Source organism: Chironomus tepperi, unplaced genomic scaffold (assembly GCF_022539635.2).
Source record: "Chironomus tepperi strain 1889 unplaced genomic scaffold, CSIRO-AGI_Ctep_v1 contig_337, whole genome shotgun sequence".
NCBI classification, from domain to species: domain Eukaryota; kingdom Metazoa; phylum Arthropoda; class Insecta; order Diptera; family Chironomidae; genus Chironomus; species Chironomus tepperi.
In genome coordinates, this window is record NW_027226459.1 from 483,892 (window position 1) to 507,365 (window position 23,474).

The 23,474-nt window shown below is 33.8% G+C and overlaps 2 protein-coding genes across 5 annotated transcripts in view; one reads left to right on the plus strand and one right to left on the minus strand.

Annotated features, from left to right (window-relative positions):
* The window catches only part of LOC139093719 (uncharacterized), a 113,879-nt gene extending 92,073 nt beyond the window's left edge, over nucleotides 1-21,806 (plus strand). For 2 of the 4 annotated variants that reach the window (XM_070644536.1, XM_070644534.1), the window contains exons 2-16: nucleotides 8,516-8,674; nucleotides 8,750-8,774; nucleotides 9,187-9,353; nucleotides 9,416-9,560; nucleotides 10,949-11,114; nucleotides 11,381-11,630; nucleotides 12,379-12,594; nucleotides 12,657-12,807; nucleotides 13,023-13,177; nucleotides 13,254-13,444; nucleotides 13,521-13,621; nucleotides 14,791-14,944; nucleotides 16,439-16,544; nucleotides 16,697-16,802; nucleotides 17,932-21,805. In XM_070644536.1, coding sequence (XP_070500637.1) covers nucleotides 8,603-8,674; nucleotides 8,750-8,774; nucleotides 9,187-9,353; nucleotides 9,416-9,560; nucleotides 10,949-11,114; nucleotides 11,381-11,630; nucleotides 12,379-12,594; nucleotides 12,657-12,807; nucleotides 13,023-13,177; nucleotides 13,254-13,444; nucleotides 13,521-13,621; nucleotides 14,791-14,944; nucleotides 16,439-16,544; nucleotides 16,697-16,802; nucleotides 17,932-18,239 — 2,313 coding nt within the window. In that variant the 5' untranslated portion in view covers nucleotides 8,516-8,602 and the 3' untranslated portion in view covers nucleotides 18,240-21,805. Of the gene's footprint in view, nucleotides 1-4,100; nucleotides 4,454-8,515; nucleotides 8,675-8,749; nucleotides 8,775-9,186; nucleotides 9,354-9,415; nucleotides 9,561-10,948; nucleotides 11,115-11,380; nucleotides 11,631-12,378; nucleotides 12,595-12,656; nucleotides 12,808-13,022; nucleotides 13,178-13,253; nucleotides 13,445-13,520; nucleotides 13,622-14,790; nucleotides 14,945-16,438; nucleotides 16,545-16,696; nucleotides 16,803-17,931 lie in introns of those variants that run through there. The other 2 variants (XM_070644537.1, XM_070644533.1) reach the window with 2 other exon arrangements.
* Nucleotides 21,791-23,427, minus strand: LOC139093722 (ankyrin repeat domain-containing protein 49-like). Its single transcript, XM_070644540.1, has 3 exons — nucleotides 23,270-23,427; nucleotides 22,816-23,204; nucleotides 21,791-22,753 (listed from the first exon to the last, which is right to left on the minus strand). The coding sequence occupies exons 1-3, from the start codon at nucleotides 23,356-23,358 to the stop codon at nucleotides 22,578-22,580; spliced, it is 654 nt and encodes a 217-aa protein (XP_070500641.1). The 5' UTR covers nucleotides 23,359-23,427; the 3' UTR covers nucleotides 21,791-22,577.
* Nucleotides 23,428-23,474: the final 47 nt, after the last annotated feature.

The window sequence follows — 23,474 nt, forward strand, 5'->3', positions numbered from 1 at the left end:
AGTATGTAAAAATTGTGAGATTTTGATAAAAATGTGAATTGAATAATTGAGTAAATATATAAACTAGTATCGACGAGGTCACTCGTGACCGACGGAAGTGCATTTTCCGTGTATAGAATCAAAACATTAGAATAAGCTTAAACCTGAGGAGAAGTTAGGTCTCCAGACAGACGGACGGTCAGACGGACGGTCAGACGGACAAACAGACGGACGGACAGACAGACGGACGAACTGACAGACGGACGAACAGACAGACGGACGAACAGACAGACGGACGAACAGACAGACGGACGAACAGACAGACGGACGAACAGACAGACGGACGAACAGACAGACGGACGAACAGACAGACGGACGAACAGACAGACGGACGAACAGACAGACGGACGAACAGACAGACGGACGAACAGACAGACGGACGAACAGACAGACGGACGAACAGACAGACGGACGAACAGACAGACGGACGAACAGACAGACGGACGAACAGACAGACGGACGAACAGACAGACGGACGGAAAGACGGACAGGCGGACGGACATACGGACGGATAGACGGACAGGCGGATGGACGAACGTACAAAGTGCACACAATAGCTTCTTTTCCTATTAGAAAAATGCTCTAAAAAAAGACATTGAATTCAATATTAGAATTAGTGATGTAAATATTTAAATTATTGATTTCATCACTTGAAGATAAAATTTTATAAAATTTAAAACATTTTTTTAAATATTCAAATGAGACAGACTTGCAATAGCTGAGTTGTTTACTGAGCAGATGCAAAGCAAATGTTTAGCATTTTTATCCATGAGTATATTAATACAATTCTTAATGTCAAGGATCATTGGGGAATTTAAAGCTCATGAAAAATTATTAAGCAAATAAAATAAATTTTCTAAAAATGATCAAGGGCCGCTGCGGGAGGGGGGGAGTAGCTGTTCGGAAAGTCAATTTTTTGCGCTACGTAATAAGTGAACGGCAGTTTGAACGGCTCCCAACTGATTCAATGATTTCAAATTGTAAAATATTTGGAGTTGTTCGCTTATTATGGATCGTAGGGTTGAGATTTTGGTACGGAGGGGGAGGAGAAGGTAGCAGGTCGAGGTTTTGATATGCTTTGCTCAATTTTTTGCATGGAAATTCTATTTTGGAGCTGGATCCAAAAAGTGGAATTCGCGTTACTTAACATCTGAACAATATCTAGGCTAATGTTAAGATTAAGCTTTGAACCAAAAGAATATTATGAGCCTCAAACAATGAAAATTTATTTTTCCTTGGAGATTTTTGTTGCGAAGATCAAAATTCAAAGGTTGAACTTGATAAGATTTAGCGCCAGAAGAATTATTATCATAATTATTTATTACGTTCGTGTATTAGGAGGGAGGAGGGAAGGTGTACAATTTTGTAACAATTCAATTCAGTGGTGGGCAATTTGTTATTTTTCGCGGTAAACATTGGTAAGCTTTGACCTAAATCGCCGTGTTCGATTCACACTATTGTGCCGCGGTACACAGGTTGCCAACTACTCGTTTAAATTGAAAGTTTCTAACGAGTAGTAGAGGTGCGTGTAAGATTCAAGGAAGCAAGTGAAAAATCGTTTACGGCAGAGGTGGGCAACCAGTGTGCCGTCAAAAATGTTGAAAATGTCATTAACTATATGCCGTGTGAGGTTTCGGACCAAGGTGTGCCTAGAGAAATAAAAGATTTTTCATCACTAATCTAACTGATAAATTATAATTCAGAACAGCAGATCCTGAATGGGACTCAAATCCACATTCTTCAATTTCCAGTTATATGTTCCTACCATTGAGCTGTGGGGAAGATATTCGACTACGGCAAAGGTTCTTTGAAATGCCATAAAGCTTCTGATAAGAGAATATTAATGGATCGATTCAAAAAGCTAAAGTTTAAGTCGATTAACCTCTGCAATAGAGTTCAGTTCACACCCTCTAATGATTGATTTCTAGTATTTATCATTTGTAATCCTCAATATTCTTAGTTTCCAGTCAAAACATGACAAATGCTTCTTCTCAATTCTTAGAATATGTTTTGTATTTTAGAAACACGCTGCTAGCTTAATTAAATTTTTTCGAAAAATTTCCACATATTTTTCACCAAAAAAATGAGGAACAAAATACTCATCTAAAATTCAAAACAGGAAAGACGAGAATGTGTTGTCTTTTCGCATAATGATGATAAGGTGAAAAGGCATGCGAATAAAATTTTGAACAGGAAATTAAATTTTTGCGAGAATTTTTTTTCAAAAGACATCATAAATTAAGTTTTTTACCTCAGGACTGAAGCTTAGAATCAGAGTTGCACTGCAGGCATCTGTCGTGGATAAATTCTTAATAATTTGTATGGTTTTTTCTTATAAAATCTTACAAATTAAAAAAAAACTTAAAAATTATTTCAAAACCTCACAAATTATTGCAAAACCTTACAAATTATTACAAAACCTTACAACAGTTCAATTTCTTGGTAATTTGTAAGATTTTGTTAGAAAAATCAAACATATTTTTAAGAAATTGTACGGTTTTGTCTACAAAACCATACAAATTATCAAAAAATTGTACGGTTTTTGCCTACGCCAGATGCCAATTTTCCAACTCTGTCCTTAACTTAATGAGTTCTTTTGAAATATTTATCAGCAATTCTTTTACTTTCCCAAATACATTGATGAATTCGATGTTTACAAATTGCGCCTGAAAATATTTTTGTTACCAAAAAAAAAAGTTACGATAAAGTAAATTTGAAACATATACAATACTCATGTAGTAAAAGGTATGTACTTTCTTATCAAAAGCAAAGAAAATAAATAAAAATAAAGCAACAAAAAAATGATAAGAAGTAAGAAATTTTAGACACTTGATATACTAAGACGTCACATAAATAGCTACATATTTAAAATTTATTCTTAAAGCTTTTATAACCTAAATATATGCTAAAGAGATTTTTCGATGCTATCATTTTACAGACACGGATAATACAAAGAGTTTACGTTTAATTTGCATTTTCTTGACATTAGAAAGTTCCATTGTCTGAATTTTGTCTGTATACTGTGTGCTGTCAAATGTAATCCTTTGAAATATTTACATTATAATAAGCTTTTGGGAAGCTTTTGGTCCCACAAAAATTATGCTTTAAAAAATCCCAAGAACCACAAAATTCTGATTTTATTGGGTTAAGAAGTGGGAGACAATGTGCCGTGCATGGGGCATGTTTTTCATGCCGTTACCGAAAAAATTAGCGGTTCACTAGTGTGTCCAAAATTGCGATTCTGTAATTATACATTTTTGTGAGTCGAGGTGACTCGGTGGAGGAATGGTTTCGTACTGCTGTACCTAATTATTGTGATACCGACCAAACGGTCATGGGTTCGAAACTCGACGGGAGAAACATTTTTACATGTCCTTTTTCGAATCATATGCAGTGGAATGAGGCTCACAACCTCCCTTTGTAAGCTAAAGTCAATAAGCTGACAATTAAATATCAATACAATGTACAAAGCCACAATTTGTATGTCGCGAATCTACAAACCGAGTTATTGAGATTAGAAACAGCCAAAAAGCAGGAATCCAACTAGACTTTCTCTTGGAGAGTAAGGGTCGGTAGGCCAACATTCTAATCACTTCACCAACGTACAGATCAATTGTAATCCATGGACTCATCAGATAACGCATAATGCCTGGCTCTATCGCTGACTTCCGTCTGCCAATTCCCAATACCAAAGGCTGTCTCTATCGACAGCTTCCTTCCAAGCCAAGTTTAGAAACTAACAAAATATTTAGGATAACCGGGGATATAATAGGGAATAATTGCGATATTTCATGTATATTTGTGATATTTTGGAATAAATGAGGATAATACCAATATTTTAATAGTTTCCACGCCTGGCTTACTAGAATTCTTTGATCGTCCACGACCTTTACAACAAGATGCGCTCTAAAACATGACTTTTAATCAATTTCCTACTGTTTTACCTTTGATATCAACACTTTTACACGCGCACGTCATTTTGTGATTTTGAGATATTGAAAGAAAATATCATGAACGTATTGTTCTCTTAACCATATTCAGTATAGTGGTGATTTGATAACGGAATAGACGACAAAAGTGCTCAAACGATTCAAAAAAAAAAGAGACAAATATTTAATCAAGTTTGTTCTTTCTATTTATTTATTTTCAAGATGCTGTTAAGCTTCATGTTATAGTTATGTTATTTATTTAGTATTTACATTATAAAAGAGTCTTGTTATAAAATATACAAGCTTAAAGTGCATAAACTTACATTTTCAATTGTTGAATATGTATTCAAGTGATATTAAACTGCAAAAGTTATAGTGTATTGTGGAATAAAATAATAAACATTTGATTATATTGAATGACTTGTAATCATATTGAATAAAAATATAAAAACAAAGAATAAAATCTAAATCCAGAAGCAGCATTCGTAAGTTTACAATCAATACTATTGATAGTACAAGCTAGTTTTATCAATTCGATTGATATATGATCATCATTATAGCAATAATATTGTCAATATTAAGCAAAACATAATCACATATTAAATATTAATTTCTGGGGAAATTTGCTAATGCTTTGAACAATAAACAGGATAATAAGTTAAAATAGGAATAATAGAACAATTTAATATGCTTAAAATATTATCTCATTTATTAATTTTTGCCATGCATCTGAGAGATATATTAGCTTTTAAAGCACAACATTATCCCCTTTTCCACCTTCCTTGTCAAGATTTGTTTCTATACATCTATTAAATGCAATTGACAATCTTTGTCGTTTTTACTTTAATTTTGAAATTTACAGTTAAAGTGTAAATCCCCAGGGAAGTTCAAGCAATCGTTAAATTAAGATCTTCCTACAGTGTTTGGTAAGGTTTTGCTCTAGTCCAGTGTTTTCCAAACTTTTTTGCTACACGATATAACTCAGTAGCAAGCCTCGACTGAAACCACACACAACATACGATTCATGGCATTTCCAAAACAAATTAGTCTCGTTACACAGGTCACCCACATCTGTTCTAGTTGATAAATAAAAACCCAGACGCTCTTATTCTCTCAGTCAAGGCTTACCACCAAGATGATTTACCGTGGTATAGCTCTGTTAATTGATACAAAATCCTACACCAGGCCGACGTGACTTGGGCTATGTTGCCGGTTTTAAGCTCCAACTCTGTGTCAAGCCGGGCTGGTGTCCGAATCCGGCTCCAAATTACAGTTAAACTTGGCTGCTATCGGATTTTAGCCAAATTTGGGTTTAAATCAAACCGGCCTGGTGTCGGATATCACAGTTAAACCGGACTGGTATCGGATTTAAATCGAATTGGCTTCAAGTCATAGTCAACCTGATCAGTGTTGAATTTAAACTGAATCCGGGTTCAAGTCAGAATCAAACCGGTCAGTGTCGGATTCAGAGTGGATCAGGCTTCAAGTAAGATTCAAACAAAATCCGACCCCATGTCGGTTTTAAACAGAATCTGGCTCCAAGTCAGAATCAAACCGACCTAATGTCGAATTTCAGATAAACTAGCAGATTTGTGTTATTCGGGCTAGCTTTTGAAGCAATAAAATAATATTCAATTATGATTTTATGACTCGATTATATGAAGATTATTACTCAGCTCAATTCTCTCACTAAAACAATCAAGCAGAAACTTTTTTCAAAATTGTTTGAATTTCCGCACCCTAAAATTTGATGGACGTCAAAAATAAATGACGATTAGCTATAAATTAAAAGCATCATGAGAGATTTACTTATCAAAAAAATGATGGTTTTTTTTGGCAAAATAATAAAACTAATACGCAGTGCATTATCTACAAAAACAAACTTTTTCACTTAGCGAGTTATCTTTTTTCGAGAGAAAAGTTGAAAATTTTTTATCAAATAAAATGTATACATTGACAACAGAAGTTTCAATACATGGAATCATATCTTATCTACTGTAATTCACCTCTACACATTCTCTTACATTTTTTTACACAGTATGTCCATGTCATGTTCAAAAAAGAAAAAGTCTCGTCAATTTTTTTGACGAATAAAAAACATTAAATTATATAAAATTTGAGTTATTTAACAACTGGAATCCGCAAAATTGCAATTTTAAATAAGGTTTATAAATAGATATGACATCAAACAAATTTTACTAATCGGCAACAACACGAGCAACAACAACAGCAATTTGTGTTGGAATGGGTTTTCCTATAATGACCTATCTACGGTATATTATTATTGGGAGTGCAGTATGAAGGGGAACCCAGAAATTGTATAATTTATGGATGTCATTTTGTCATATAGTCGAATAACCTCAAATAGCTCAGTGGTATAGGAGCATGCGACTGAGACTGGAAATCATAGGTCATGGGTTCGAGTCCCACTCTGGGATTCGTTGTTTGCAATTATACTTTATCAGTTAGATCAGTGGTGAACAACCTTTGTGATATGCCTCGACCGAAACCGCAGGGTTTATGGCAATTCCTGCATATATGTTGCCTACCACTGAGTTAGATCAGCAACTTGTGAGTTATCAACTGTGATCCATGGCCTCACTCAGATGACCCCTAAAGTTAGCTTCATCACTGACTCCCGCCTTCCAATTGCCAATACCAAATGCAATACTCTCTCTATCAACATCTTCCTTAGTTTCTTAGAGTTATAAAGCCCAGATAATAAAGCCTAACATAATATGACACAGCTAAAACACGATATTTACATGCCATCATCATGCTACCGCCTACCACTTGACATACCAAGTACAAAACGGAAAAACAACTCTAAAACACTTGTTTTGTTGGACATTAAAGTTGAATTTTTATTGTTGCGCGTAAATCCTTGTCACATCTTAATGTACCCGGGAGGCATACAACGTAAAAGATGCAACAAGTGGTTCTAGAATTTTTACTACAAATTTAAGTCATTCAGCCACAGAAGTATGTAATATACTTTAACGAGAAACAGAATTAATTTAATCATCCACAAAAATTTCATTAATTAGCTTTAATGACATATTTAATCATCGAAAATATCCATGTCATATTAAGTTACTTCATTGGACAACTTTTTTTGTTTTGTTTCCATATTGATGCCATAAAAATGTAAGCGGTACGAACATAAAAGACCATTATAATGTTTCTCATTCCCCCATTACTCTACATGACAATTTATTTTGAATGCTATTTTAATCATATTTTCAGTGATAACAAACAAAGAATACACGAAACAAATGTTTTTTATCGTCATTGGTATTTAAAATAATTACAAATGTCCTCGTCATGTATCGAGTGCCTTTAGCGCATTTTTCATGTCTGGTAATAGCATAATTAGATCAAGAACTAAATGGAAATTAACTATATAAATAAATCAGAACTCTTAACGATGTTTAACTATAAAGTTTTTAAATGGAACTGACCAAGCGAACGCCCGAACGACCAAACTGCAGTATTAAGCTACCTTTTGGAAACAAACTTCAAAAATGTGCTAAAAAATGATTGAAATGAGTGAAACTTTGCTGTATTTACAATTCACAAAGTTTTTATTTAACATCGTCGCTTTATGGATGATGATTTATTAAAATTATATCAACAACTTTTTTGAGTGGATTTATTTGTTTATAGTAAGGGTCAGAGCTCTACTACGGACGTCGACACGGATGAGTTATGGTTCATTTGGGCAAATTGAAATGAAGATAATCATGTAAAACTTCTTGTAGGACTGTGGATTACTTTCTAAAGATTGCTCTTTTTAGTAGACTTTTGTATAGCATACGGAGGCGACTTCCGTTTAATATTAATAGAAGAATTTTGGCGGAGCTTCAAATACTCCGAGGCAGTATTACTGTTAAGCACAGATTAAAGATTATTATTTAATTATACTTCGAACTATTGTAGCTATTGGGGATCTAAAGTTTCTTTTTGTAATTTGTCAATACTTTCACTGTAATACTGATAGAGATTATTTTGTACACATTCTTCCTTGTCTCGTCTCTTAAAAATCATTCAATAACATTTGATAGAAGCATGATTAAGCAAGAATTTGACCCTCCTGTCTCTTAAAAATCATTTGATAACATTTAATAGAAGCATGATTAAGCAAGAATTTGACCCCTCTTCGAACAAAAAACTTCGACAACCTTAATTCTCAATGCAGTAGTACAGTGTTGTCCAAATTGTGAGCCTCGTCACACAAGTGTGTCGCACAACATTTCTTGGCAATCTCATCAACCACATGCCATATGCGGTTTTGGTCGTGCCATACCAACAGTGTGTGCCGTGGCACAAAATAGTTTAGACAGCACTGCATTAACACGATAAAACTCCTTAAATTCAAATAATCTCACAAGGAAAATATCAAGAAAATATCCCTACACAAGTCTCGTTTTGTGCATACGCAATAATTATAAAAGTCAAATTTATCAACTTAACAAACTTATCTTTCAAATTAATCTATAAAATACCAAGAATAATTGAATTTAATCCGATATTATTTCTATTTACAGATATTTATATAAGCCAGCCAAAAAATTTTACTGAAATAATAACAAGACCATACCATGTCATACATCAAAAATTTTAATTGAAACGCCATGCATCGAATAGTAGTATTAATTTATATCATTGCATCAATACTATCAGTAGCTTCTCAAAATAACTATGATGTGAGTTAATAGATTTCATTCTTTTATGTAAAAAAAACCAATCAAATCTGTTTTATGTTAACCTATAAATTTCAGAATCATCAACATATGCAATCGAAAGGTATGTGTTATGTCAGTGTTGTTCAAACTGAGTGTCGTGGCACATAAATGTGGAGTCAACATTTGTTGCACATGTCATGAGCAACATTTCGTTTGCAGTTTCGGTGTTATTGCACTGTTGTCCAAACTATGTGTCGCGACACACTAATGTGACGTCAAAATTGTTTGGAAATGCCATGAGCCACATGTCGTGTGTAGTTTCGGTGTTATGACACTGTTGTCCAAACTATGTGTTGCGATACACCAGTGTGTCGTCAACATTTGTTACAAATGTCATGAGCTATTCTTATTGTGTGCAATTTCGGTAGTGGCTTACCACTAAAGTGCCTCATAACACAAAACAGTTTGGACAGCACTGTGTTATATGGTTAAGTGATATACTCAAAGTAATAATACGATTGCATATTTTCCAGATATTCATGTGGAAGCTTTTGCTGCAACAAGAATTTTACAATTTAATATAACGTTAATGAAAAGGATTCAAAAAGCATATGAAATAGAAATAACTTCAATATTACAAGACGAGGAGGATGATAAATTCTGTCCACCTATTATTCATTGTCTCTCACATGTATCACCGGTAAGTTAATTAAATCACATTTTTTCCTCAAATTTATATCTAATTTATTTATATAATTTCAGAATACAATGTCAACAGTTATACCTGAAAATTCTTTTTATAGAACTGATCGTGACGATTGCATTTTTCATAATGACTGTTACTATAATATATCTATTAGATCATATGATAGGAGCTTTGATGAAAGCATTACTTTTCATTCAAAAGGTAAAAAAAATTAAAAATAACAATCGTAAACCTTTAATCCGATTATAGAAATCCCTAACAGATATGGAGGATGCTTTAATGGTACAGTAATTCTACTGCGGTACCTAAAAGCTTTATCCTTGTCTATTATAGAAATAGTCACAAAATCTATTCCTGTTTGACTTGTGATGCACACATGTGGACTTGTGTTGCACACATGTGATGCATATGTAGCGCAACAGGGATGAGGAAATGGGTGTTAATTCTTAAAGCGCCATGACATTTGTTTACTTTGAGATTCTTAGCTTTGTAATTAAGGCTTGCGGCTTGTTTGTTTGGCCAACGCAGTCTATAGCCAAGTTCACATTCGCTCTATTATGTGGCTTGAATTACCGGTCTATAACCACGACAAGGGGGTTGGATTATATAGTGATAGGCTAAGTGAAGCACGACTCTGTGTCATGACATTGCATAGACACTCAGTTATACAAAATTTGAGATAAATTATTATTTTTGATCTCTAAGCATTCAATCTTAAAGACACAAAAGGTCAGGAAAGTAACTTTGAAAATTGCCCGTGGCTCCATATAAACTTCACTACGATCCTTCACTGTTGTAAATGACTTTGTGACTTCTATGAATATTTATTTCAGCCTAACGAAAATAAATCAATTTATGTCACAAAGAAAATATATCCGAGTTGCTCTTTAGCATTGGATAATAGAGAAACTAGCTCGAAGATATAAATATGTCAAGGTTAAATTTGTTTATCCATATTTTGCTAGCTTTAGGTGTCGTAGCAATCTAAATTATTAGTGCTGTATAGGAAAACCCAAAATTCCGGTTCAAGTTAAATTATCAATTTATGTTTGTATGCTGCAAAGATTGTAAGTAATCCCAAATAGTTTGGGACTGTATTAAGAGCGGATGTAATGAGATTGCACATGTTCGATTCCTACAATTGAAGTTGAGTTGACTTTTACTTATAAAATCCGAGTCAATTTCGATTTCTGATCAGAAAGTTAACATTAACTTAAATCCTTCGCTGGTGGCACCAAGTGTGATCCATGGCCTTTCTCAGTCGGTGCCTGAAGCTGGCTCTATCACTAATTGCAGGAGTGATTCTATCTCTATAGACAGATTTTTCCATGAGTTCTTTGGCTTACCGCGTGAAGTTCACATTTATTGCCAAATATTCAATTAATAGCTTTTCAAAATCCAATATACCGCAGTCTACTCCCACCATTCATCCCTAAAATCTATTGCGACACAAAACACAAAAACCGATCAATAAGGATTACAATTTTCCCATTTATTATTTCCCAAATTAACTTCAACTTATATGAACAATAATAAATTAATTCTATTAATAAAAACCCTAAAATTTTCTCTTTTTATCAATTCAACAGAATGTGTTAATGGTTTATGTGCATGCAAGCATTCGTCAAAGCTACCTACACCAAAAATAAATTCAACTGCTATTGACCTGAGCCAACTATATTTCAAATGGGAAATTGACGATGATGAGCTAATGAAATTGCCAAATAATACATTTTTGCAATTTTTAACAATTGAGTGAGTTGATTAAAATTTAAAATATTAATTAATTGTTAGCAGTGCTTGAATTAAGTCATAGTTCCAGAGTTGCAAAACCAGAGGTGCCTGTGACAGGCAAAAACCGTACAAATGCTTGATAATTCGAATGGCTTTTCTTACAAAACCATACAAATTATCAAGAATTTGTACGGTTTTTGAATATCACAGGCACCTGTTTTTCAACTCTGCCTATTTCAATCTACTCGGTCCGCAAATATTTTAATTAATTTACCACAAAATTCCAGAGTACATGAACTTAAAAAATGCAATATATCATGGACATATAAATCATCATTAGCATCCTTTCATGACGATCTGAATCAATATGGACTATTAAAAACTCACGGTGACTACAGAAGGCACCTCAATTCCAACATGACCAGTGAATGCTTACGAATTCGAATGAATGTTATTGATGGTAAAAATTGTATTGGACCGAAATTTGAAAAGATGATTAAAATTCCAAAAAGAGAATATAAAACCGTTGATAAAACAGTAAGTAGAAACTATATGTTCATTTGCAATTAAAGCCTGCTTACAGAGTGGAAGCAAATATTACTTTAAATTTCATACGCGTCACATATTTCATTGAAAATCAGTTCCTATTCAAAATTATATGAATTTTACGTGTAGAATATTTGATCCTTTTTTGTATAAAAGCTTAAGTTTTTGAACTGAATGAAGCTTTCCGTAAAGCACACGGTAAGGCAAAAGTGAAAAATCCAGTACCAGGACAGCATTTGACCTCAGGGCTGCGTTTGACTTCAGGGCAACATCTGTCCTCAGGGCAGCATCTGACCTCAGGGCAGCATCTGACCTCAGGGCAGCATCTGACCTCAGGGCAGCATCTGACCTCAGGGCAGCATCTGACCTCAGGGCAGCATCTGACCTCAGGGCAGCATCTGACCTCAGGGCAGCATCTGACCTCAGGGCAGCATCTGACCTCAGGACAGCATCTGACCTCAGGGCAGCATCTGACCTCAGGGCAGCATCTGACCTCAGGGCAGTATCTGACCTCAGGGCAGTATCTGACCTCAGGGCAGCATCTGACCTCAGAGCAGCATCTGACCTCAGAGCAGCATCTGACCTCAGGGCAGCATCTGACCCAGGCCAGTGCCCCAGACTATAGCATCGCCGTCCTAATCCCATATTTTTCACTTTTTCTACACCGTGAGCTTTCCGAAATTCTATTTAAAGATCCTTTACCAACATATCATATTAATCCTGTAACATTTCTTTACAGTTTACAGTCCAATTTGTTCTGGTCACTGTGATAAGCGTCTTCATTCTATGCGGAATGATAATACTATCAGCATACGGTTATGTCTGGTGGAACCGCAAAAAGAACATCATCAACTATTGGCGTGGTATTTATAACAATAATCCGCAACATGGATCAAGTGGTTCACAAATGATTCCAATGCGAGAGAATCCATTGTATATGAACAGAGACTCGACAGTAAGTTAATATCATAAATTGATACTATTTTTGGATTTTATTTCTTAATAATTTCAAAATAGGATGATGATTTTTATGAAATACCTCCATCATCAATCAAAGAGATTGGCAGAGAAATCGGTAAAGGTGCATTCGGTAGAGTTTATATTGCTCGAATAAGTGAAATACCTGGAAAAGTATCACCACAAATAGTTGCCATTAAGAAGCTTAAAAGTGAGTTATGAGAAATATTTTATTGAATAAATTTGATACCCACTTGGCATCCTTAAGAGCAATTCATAATTAGTAACCGTAATCCAGAAAAGTATCGCTTTTCATGGCGGGAAAGTTAACACATTTTATGAATTATTCATGATTTTCTTCTTTAAAATGCTGATTAATTTTATAGACGAAATTCATTAAAATATTAATAATAAAATTTTTAACAGGACATCCCACGTCTGAACAATTAGAAGAATTTTTAGCCGAAATATCAACGATGAAAAAAGTTGGCAAGCATCCAAATATTGTCAGACTTTTAGGATCATGTATGGTTGATCAAAGTTTAATGATGGTCATGGAATATGTTCCATGCGGTGACTTGGTATGTAATTTATATCAACAATTAAAAGATTAATTAATCCAATTATCTTTATTACTTGTCTCACAAAATTGAGCAGTTAAGATATCTAAGGGCTGTCCGTGCCAAACACGAATCGAGCTTAAAGCATAATCAGTTAGAAAGTCAATTAAGCAGTAATATTAATAATAATAATAACAGCAATTCAAATAGTATAAGACACTCAATGAGTTCCCAGACGATATTAGGTCCACTTGGGAAATATCTCGATATTCTTCATTCTCATTCAACGTAAGTATTGCAAAAACTTTAAGACTTTAAATCTACTTTTATTAATTTAATTTAAAATTGTTTTAATTGCTTACAGAAGCTCTGCATCTGAAACATCATCGTATATAACTCAACCTGATAGTTTACCTTCTGGCGTGTTAATTGCAAATGGATCATCTCGTCCATCGTATGCAGAAAGTGAGTTTCATTGGAATTATTCAAATCTTTATTATCGTTGCAATGAACAATTGAAGTGGCAATGAAGGAATGCTTGCTTTGCATTAAATTCCTTTAATACACTTGTTGAATAACTGGGCAATATGAGAAATTATTCAAATATTTCATAGGAAATTTCTAGTTGAAATGCATTCATATTTTTAGAATTCTTTGGAGAATTGTTGATTGAGTCCCGGGGGTGTATCTAAGGTGTGTATCCAGGGGTAAAAGGGTATGGGGGTTCAAGCCCAGGTCTCTACTTTTTTGAATCAAATTCTTCAATTTGCTCGGATTTTTGGACACAAAAATCTCCACTGTTTCCTTTCCTGTTTCCACACCAAGTTCAAAATTCCATGTTCCTCTTCCTCCTTCCAGTTCTAAATTGCAGTGTTCGTCTAAAGCTCCAGGCTTAGGACGAACTAACAAGCTATAAGATGCAGCTGAATACTTTAGGTTACTTACTTACTGGAACCATGCTCCGAATTGGAGCCTAGGTTGCTACAAAAGGCCTTCCATCTGACTCTGTTGATGGCTATATCACAAAGCTTGTACAAATTCTCAGTTTTAACATCTAACTGGCATTCTTTCATTACCGTCCTATGCCATGTTGCTCTTGGAGCACCTGGACGCCTTTTCCCTTGTGGATTCCAACCAAAGGCAGTATAGCAAGCTTGTGTCTCACCCCCAGCTACAACACTATTCCGTTTTCGAAGGGTGTGATCTATCCAGCCATATTTACGTAATTGTACTTCTCGATTGACAGCTGAATACTTTAGGTCTGCACATCTAAAATGCAGTAAATTCAGGACTGCATTTCCTAACCAATTACCCTTCTCCCAGAAGTATCTGGTTATGCTCCTACACAAGTCATTCGAATGCAGCTTTAATACTCAATTCACATTCATAGTTTGTAGCAATTTAGTTCCTTTACTTTTGCGTGGTACTTTTGATTGGCATTCTTATAATTACAGTAAATCTAAAGTAGGTTGGCCAGATACGTTTCAATAAATTTAGTAACAATTCCTAGCCCAATTGATTCATAAAAGCTTTAAAGCATACCAAAATACGATGCAAATATCCAGCAAGCACTAAATTCTTTTTGCAGCATATTTTTGACATTTTAATTCCTAATGTACTGTTTCGTTTGACAGCAATGTTTACAAATTTAACCGTACCATCAAATCCTGAGCTTACACCAATGATTCCATCATTGGAATATGTAGTTGATCATACTGAACTTCATAATTTTGCAATGCAAATAGCTCTTGGTATGAAGCACTTAGAGGAGAAGCGAATTACTCATCGGTAAGTTTGTTTATTAATACAAAATTTTTGTTAAGGATGGGCTTCCTATCTAATAAAAAGGATATTATATTACATTATTGATTACTTAGTAAACTGATATATTTGGCTAATGAAGTAATGAGAAGAAGTTTCTCAATTTTATATTAAAAATTTTCCATTTTACGAAAAATATTCCAAGTTTTTTTTTATAATTGACGTTTATGAAAACTTTCTGATGTTGAGTCTAGAATGGCACCTAAAGTATTGCATCAGGTTTATAGCTTTCATAATGTCAATCATTCAGAGAAAAGGAGTCGATCATGATTCTATAAACTGTATTATATGCACTTGTAGCAATCTTAATTAATTGAATCGTACGTCCAATAAATGTAATCTAATCTAATCAACATGTTGCCTTGAGTACGTCCGAGTGGCACGAGTCGTTTGGGTAAGGCTTTGTTGCCATATTTACATAATTATTTAGTTCTTGATGCCAATAGACAAAAAGAGCCTTTAGCTTTTCAGAACTGAGCACTAGGGCGACTCGCGAGTGAGGTTGCGTCAGACCACTGAACTCAAGAGACCTACAGTTTATAGTGGAAGAACCACTCTTTTGATGATGTTATTGTCAGCTTATTGTCTCTAACCTATAAAGGAAAGCTGTGAGCAGCGTTTCCACTACACATGATTCGAAAAAGGACACGAGAAATATTTCCCATGTCGAGACTCGAACCCATGATTGTTGGATCGGTGTTACAATAATTATGTATCGAAGTACCAAACCATTCCGCCACCGAGTCACTTCGACTCACTTGAAGGTTAGGTTACTACAAAAGGCTTTCTATCTGACTCTGTTACTGTCTGTGACTCTGTCACTATATCAAAAATCTCATACAAATTCTCTGTTCTCGCATCTAATTGACATTCCCACATTGCTCTACGCCAGGTCTTTTTCCTTGTAGATTTGAATCAAGGACGTGCCATATTTACATATCATTGTTGATCTAATCATTTGGAACATTTGCATAAATCTCATTTGTAAATCTAAAATACCTTTATTGCAGACTTTATAGTCAATATTCAGATTTACAGTCAAGGTAGGAGTGGAGGGTGTGGCACGCGAAAAGCAGGGTTGCAAAACAGGCACCTGTGACAGGTAAAAACCGTACAAACTATTGATAATTGTATGGTTTAGGAAGAAAATCCATACAAATTATCAAGAATTTGTACCGTTTTTGTCTGTCACAGGTGCCTGTTTTGCAACTCTTACAGCAACTTGGTTTCTTTATAACAGTCGTCTATTATTCTAAAATTGCAATTGAACATTAAAAGCCAAATGTTGGTATCGCTCACGGCAATAGAAACCTTCCCCATCATTGACAAACCCAGTTTATACCAATATCATAGAAAATTCTGTCAAATTCAATACAGAAATGATATTTAAATGTAAAAATTTTATTAAACGTTACTAAAGCAATTCATTAAATTCAACATGCTCCATTTACTTTTTTTCAGAGACCTAGCCGCTAGAAATATTCTTATAGATGAAAATAAGAACTTAAAAATATCAGATTTTGGATTGAGTAGATGGGGAATTTACGTAAATACCAAGAATAAAAAGGTACGTTTAAGAAAATGAAAAGAAAGAAATTTCAATAATTGAGTACGGCTTTGTTCACCTTATAATACTTGAATATTTAATCGAGCATTGACATTGTATTTTAAAAATTTATTTATTATTTTTTCCTGTACGTTTTGTATTATAAAAAAAAGGTCCCACTGAGATGGCTTTCAATTGAAGCAATGAAAGATAATTTATATTCTAGTAAAAGCGATGTTTGGTCATTTGCAATTGTGCTTTGGGAAATTGGCACATTAGGTATGTATTCAAAATATAATAAAAATTTATATTTCAATGTTGTTTAGACCAGAGTTGCAAAACAGGCACATGTGACAGGCGAAAACCGTACAGATTCTCAATTGTCAAGAATTTGTATGGTTTTCTTACAAAACCATACAAATTATCAAGAATTTGTATGGTTTTAGACTGTCACAGGTACCCGTTTTGCAAATCTGGATTTGTAAGAAAAACCATACAAATTATCAAGCATTTGTACGGTTTTCGACTGTCACAGGAGCCTATTTTGCAACTCTGGTTTAGACAAATTTTGTAAATGGTACACATTTATGTCCTCCAGGATAAAGCTTTTGACTGTTAGTGCTTTATGATAAAAAGCATAGATTTGAAATACTTGTTTTTAATTGAATTGGATCGTTGACTAAATCCATCGTACCAAAATAAAATTGAAAATAATAAAAGCTTTTCATAAAAGCACATTGGTAGAATATCTACAGGATATTTTAGATGCAGAGCTTGTTGAAAATGCTTAAAACATAGTTCAATAGTTTTTATTAGATTATTTGAAGTTTTTAAGGTCAGGTGAAGCCGTGACTGGTTTTATTCAGATTTTAAATAATACTTATATCAGAATTATTCAGAAATGTATCCTTAATAGGAACAGAGCATGCATTTGAGAGTATGTTCCACTTAAATAGATTATACCCAGTTGATAGCTATTAAATGTCCAATTGACGACTAATTATAACGTATTATTGTCCACTCGGGATATACTCACCATGCTCTGTGCTTTAAACATGCTCTTTGCCTGCTAGAGCATACCATCTAAGGCTCATCAAACATTAGCACAAAATAGAACCTGAATTGAGCATGAAAATTGTTCAGAACTTATCAACTGTCATTTAATATTCAAATTATATTTGCAACTACAATTAGCTGATTTTCCCCTTTCATAGTTGTTGACCCCTTCATGTAAACCTTTCAGTCTGTTTTTTAACTTCAAACAATAAACATAACCTTTATTTAAATCCTTTAGAACCTTCTTTAATTGTGTACATTAATAATTGATGTTCTGTGGCTTTATATCCTCAACATGAATAATATTGAACATCACTTAATAACATTTATATCTCTTTTTCTCCATCCTCAGGTGGCTTTCCATATCCAACCATACAAAATCATGAATTATTGAGCTTTTTAAAATCAGGTAAACGTCTTGAGAAGCCTGAAAACTGCTCAGATGTCCTTTACGAGCTTATGTTACAATGTTGGACAACAGATCCAGATGATCGACCAAATTTTAGTGATATTTGTAAAAAATTAGATCCAAATAAAAATAGAATTTATATTGACTTTAGTGAACTAAGCCCAAATTATGTATTTCCACCGACATCCGATGGAGTGCATAATAATGAGAAGAACAATAAGAAAACATGTGACAAGCTCTCGAAAGCTTAACTTTATGTATTGTTTTAAAATGTTGATTTTAAGGGGCGACCCAAAAAATGATAAAACTTTTTAATGAAAATCAGTTTTAAGACATTTATGATGAACAAATGTTTTCACAATCAAGTCAGTTAATCCATTTCGGAGATTCATAATGAATACTAAGAAATAACTAGAAATTGGAAGCGGAAAATTCATAGATCTTGTTGAATTAAGCTAGCATAAAAGAAGCAAGCTTCACATTCAAGTGTATTGATTACTCTAAATGAGAACTGTATTGTAATTACATCATGGGAAGAAGTTTAAGGTGTGTTTCCATGTTTTTGTCAGTTACTGAACGCAAAAGTCGATAATGTAATGTCCATATACACTCTTGTTACGATAGATAAAACTGTAAAACTCATTTCAATTACAACACAATTTTAAGGATGGTTTCAATTTTATTTGATTTCGGAATTAGAGTTTCATATGTTGTCGATTCCGTGAGATTTTGTTAATGAGCTCGAAAATGGGAAATTACTGAAGTATTTTTCGCACTAAGAAAGTTCTAAAGTTGAAACTTAAACTGCCTATTTTGTAGAGTTCATCCAAAACTGGAGGACTATCTAGAAGAGATTCAGACCTACAGCCTTGGACAAACTATGAGGTACACCCAAAAACTGAAGGTCTGCGCATATAAAATGCAAAAAAGGAAGAACTGCCGCTCTTAACCGAGCCTAATAACTATTTTGGCTTGAAAGTATAGAAATAAGCCAAGCCATGCCAAAATATTAATGAATTTATCCGGAGAGTTCCGAAATTCAGTCCCAATTACGATGTTTGTGATCTAATTCAGAATTTGTTACCCTAGCATACAAGCATGTTCTCAATGAGCATCTTACAGTAGAAATGAGCATGATTACTAGATACCATAAGATACTCATTGAGCATATGTTTGTATGTTATTAGGATATGATTTTCCAAAGTCGCGATGTCGACGAATCTACAAAACCAAGACATAGACTGAACACGAAACCGAAATCCAGACTGGAAGTTAGATCAAAAATGAGGCCGAGACTGCAACTACAAAGTAATTCTTCAAAGCCTCGGTCTCGACAAATTTCAAAATTCGAGATCGAAACTGCAAATTCCTGATCTCGATCTCAAGAACCCTCAAAATTTCGATCAAAATTCTTTCATTGGAAATCCAATAGCTATACAATGCATGTAATACAAAAGTGCATTTTCATTAAAATGTTTTGAATTTGGGTCGTCCTTTGTTATTTTGACAGTAATGTCAGAAACGAAAGAAGATAAAAAAAATTCTTGTATTAAGTAAAAAAAACTCAAAATGTGATGTTCATCTGTATGTCCCTGTTGTGGCTCAAGTACAATTTTATTGATTGTTATAGGATTAAGAATTATTGATTAAGATAAAAAAATGATTGTACCTTTTTTGTAAATGTTTTTAAGGATAAGAAATAATGAAAAAAAAAGCAAATAATATTAATTTATAAGAAAAGCTGAATTATTGAATTTTTTTAAAAGCTCTTTAAATGATGTCCAACTATTGAGGCGGATTTAAGCCAAATTTTTTTTTGCACAGACATTTTATACCAAAAGATTTTGAAATTTCTAATGCATTGACACTGCTTAATTTTCTTCATCTGCTTTCAACTAGATGAGGCGTGTGTCAATGTCTTGGAAATTTCCATCCATTTATGGACGTCATTTTTAAATGACATCTTAAATGATCCTTTGTATGTATCGCTTAAAAGCCCCTTTTTATACCCCATAACATAGCATAATTTCAATAAATTTGTATACGATATGAACGATAAATGCTTAATCAGATATGGAATGATCGGTCATCATCGCTGATGACTGCTGCTTGGAGCAATCCTTTATTCAACTTTGTAAAAATGCAGGTCCCGTATATCGACGATCAATTATTAAGTTATGTACAAAACTAATATTTTTTTATAAGTTCTATCAAAATCTCAGACTACCTCCAAATAAGTATACGTCGACTATTGAAACCCCTAAAAGAGCCGAGTGGATAACTTGACATAATGTCTATTTAATTACTAGATCTAAAGTCGACTAATGACATATTTTATGAAACATATCAGTGAAAATGTCATTAATCGACCGTCTAGTTATTAACTAGGCATTATATCAAGTTATATACTTGTGAGACAATGAGCATACTCACTTAAATGAGCGTACTCAATAAGATTACTTCCCGAATGGACAAAAATACGTTATGACTAGTTAAAGGGAATTCAATGTTTAGTTAGTGACTAGTTTTAATTAAAGATCGGTCAAGAACTGCAGACCTGCATTTCCTTCGTTTTAGATGCATAAAGTTCGTCCAAGGCTGCAGTCGTGCGTTTTTCGCCTCCAATATTACAATGTATACAAATACAATGTATCTTGCCAAAATTTGTGAGTCGCGAATACATAAGCCTAGTGTAACTAGAATTAGTGTAACTTGAATTACCGAAAAAGCACCCGAAGAATCTGACTACGCCACTATTGCTTTTAAGAATCCCAGTTCTAACAGTTTTTTGTCCACTCGGGGTTGACCATGATCCTTGTGTGTTCGGAAACAATGCTTTTTTGAAAGATTTTTTAATATCCTTTTTACTCTTAGCTTATTTCATTGACGGAATGATGAAAACCGATTCTTGTGTTATCAATATGTGTTCACATATGCATGAAACTATGTAGATATTACACATATTTTCATACATATTCTTTTTGTGGATATTACACATATTTTCATACATTTTCCTGAGCACAGATTCCGAGAAACCGATTATTTATTAACACTCTGAGATTTTTAAGCATGTTTAGATATGATTGACATTTACTATGGAAACCTCATACACCTGGAAATTATGATAATTCAAGTGAAATAGACAAGCGTGTAAAAACGTGTATATAGTTTAGTAACCCTCGATAGTTCACCGGTAATCGAATTCCAACGGAAACAGTATCACGTAGATTCGAGTTCCTTTCAGTTGCAATGTTCGGATTTATCCTTGATTCCCATTTTCTGGCAACTAGAAGTTTCTCAGTTAAATATTGAAGTTAAGTACAGTTTTTTATAAATTGTCAAGCATGTGTTAAAATTCATTAGCAAATCGACGTCCAATACGCTTGCAAAAAATAAAATACTTGATAACAATAAATGGAAATGAAAAGTTGTACATTTGTGCAATAAAAGATTTAAAAAATTTGATTTCTATGAAATTTTAAAGAATGATGCTAGATGTACAAAAAGGCAGTACAATTAGGTACAATAAAAAAAAAAGTTTTGATTGTGAGTAATGGAAGAAGTAAGATGTGATAAATGACGTGCAATTAAGGCATAAAAAATTTGAAAAATCATATTATATCATGATAAAAAAGTATTTTTATACATTTAAAAAAATATTCAGCTAGTTAGGGATATTTGAAGAGTAATGAGTAATGTATTTATGAGAAATGGACGATTCGGTAATTAAATTATTATTTCACGCATAAAAAATGTTTATTAAATTTTTTTTTAATATTTTTAAATCTTACTTTATTCATAAAAAAAAATCGAATGGAAGAAATGCTTCATTATTTCATTTTAAATAAATGTTTATAAATGGATATTACATTATCTTATTGTAAATTTTTTAATTATCTTTTTATCCCTCATATTAATTAAACAGCCTTCAACCCGATCAGCATAGTGTGATCGGTAGGACTCCGTTAAAATGAGCGTGCTGTCGACTCGGATTTTGTATAGAACAGTCAACTCGACTCCATATAAGATCCAAGTCGACTCGACTCAACTCCATGTAAGATCCAAGTCGACTCGACTCAACTCGACTCCATATAAGATCCAAGTCGAGTCGACTCGACTCCATATAAGATCCAAGTCGAGTCGACTCGACTCCATATAAGATCCAAGTCGAGTCGACTCGACTCCTTATAAGATCCAAGTCGAGTCGACTCGACTCCATATAAGATCCAAGTCGACTCGACTCGACTCCATATAAGATCCAAGTCGACTCGACTCGACTCCATATAAGATCCAAGTCGAATTCGAGCTCTGTCATTACGCCGTCATTATTAACAGCAAGACCCAAAATTGCTCAAACGTTACCAATAACAATAACATCAATCCATGATAAAATCCTCTTCACCCCACGGTGCTGCTCGGCCTCACACACATACATCATGTGATTTATTATTACAAACTCTCCCAGCAAGATAAAAGACGTATACCAGGAAATTATGGCTATCGCCAATATGTCCAACAGTAAAATAATACGATTTTTAATTTTCCAAGTAAAATTTAATCGTTAATTCCTGTTAAAGCAGTTTTAAATTTTAATCAATTATACCCGTATTCACAAAGAGAGCTGTGTTAACCATATCAAATAACGGAAATGACATCCCAGTTCTTTTGGCTATTTGAATAGCCTTTTCGTTTGAATTATTCAATATTTCAGGATCAATTTTCGGATTCATAAAGAGAGTCACGAGTGTATCACGGCATGACGATACTGTAAGTAATATTTTGGTTGGATTCTCTTATTGATTTTCAGAATAAACTTATTTAACATACCTGATGAAGTTATATGTAAAGGTGTTTGATCGCCTTCAGATCGAGCATTAATATCTGAGCCATGCTGAAGAAGAAGTGCTGCCATTTTCGAGTTGTTCCATTTACATGCCGAATGCAGTGGTGTCCAATGATATTCAGTTTTCTTATTCGGATCTGCTTTATATTTAAAAAGTAATTGAGCCAATTCGTAATTATTGTTGTAAGCTGCTTTGTGAAGTGGTGTATATCCATCGCGATCAACAGCATGAACTTGTGATGGATCTTTTGACAATATTTCTTCAACTAAATCATTTTTGTCTTCTTCTGATGATGCCCATAAGATCTCCCGCTCTAATGTTGCATGCGGATTCTTATCTTCCTCAATTCCGATGTCATTTTCAGAGTCATCCCTAGAATTATCAAGAAAATTTGATTAATAACAACAAATGAGCCGGAAAATACATTGTAAACTTACCAGCCGCTTACAAACATTCCCGGCTTGATTTTTGCAATCTCATCTTCACGAATTTGAGATTCTTCGTCATCGGATGGACTGTTACTCATTATTTAATTGATTATTCCTGTTTCTAATTAAGAGATTTCAAAATATTTATGTGTAGATCTCACAGAATAATATTGGGTGATATTTAGTAGAACTGGGCAATATCAAGGTAGATCTT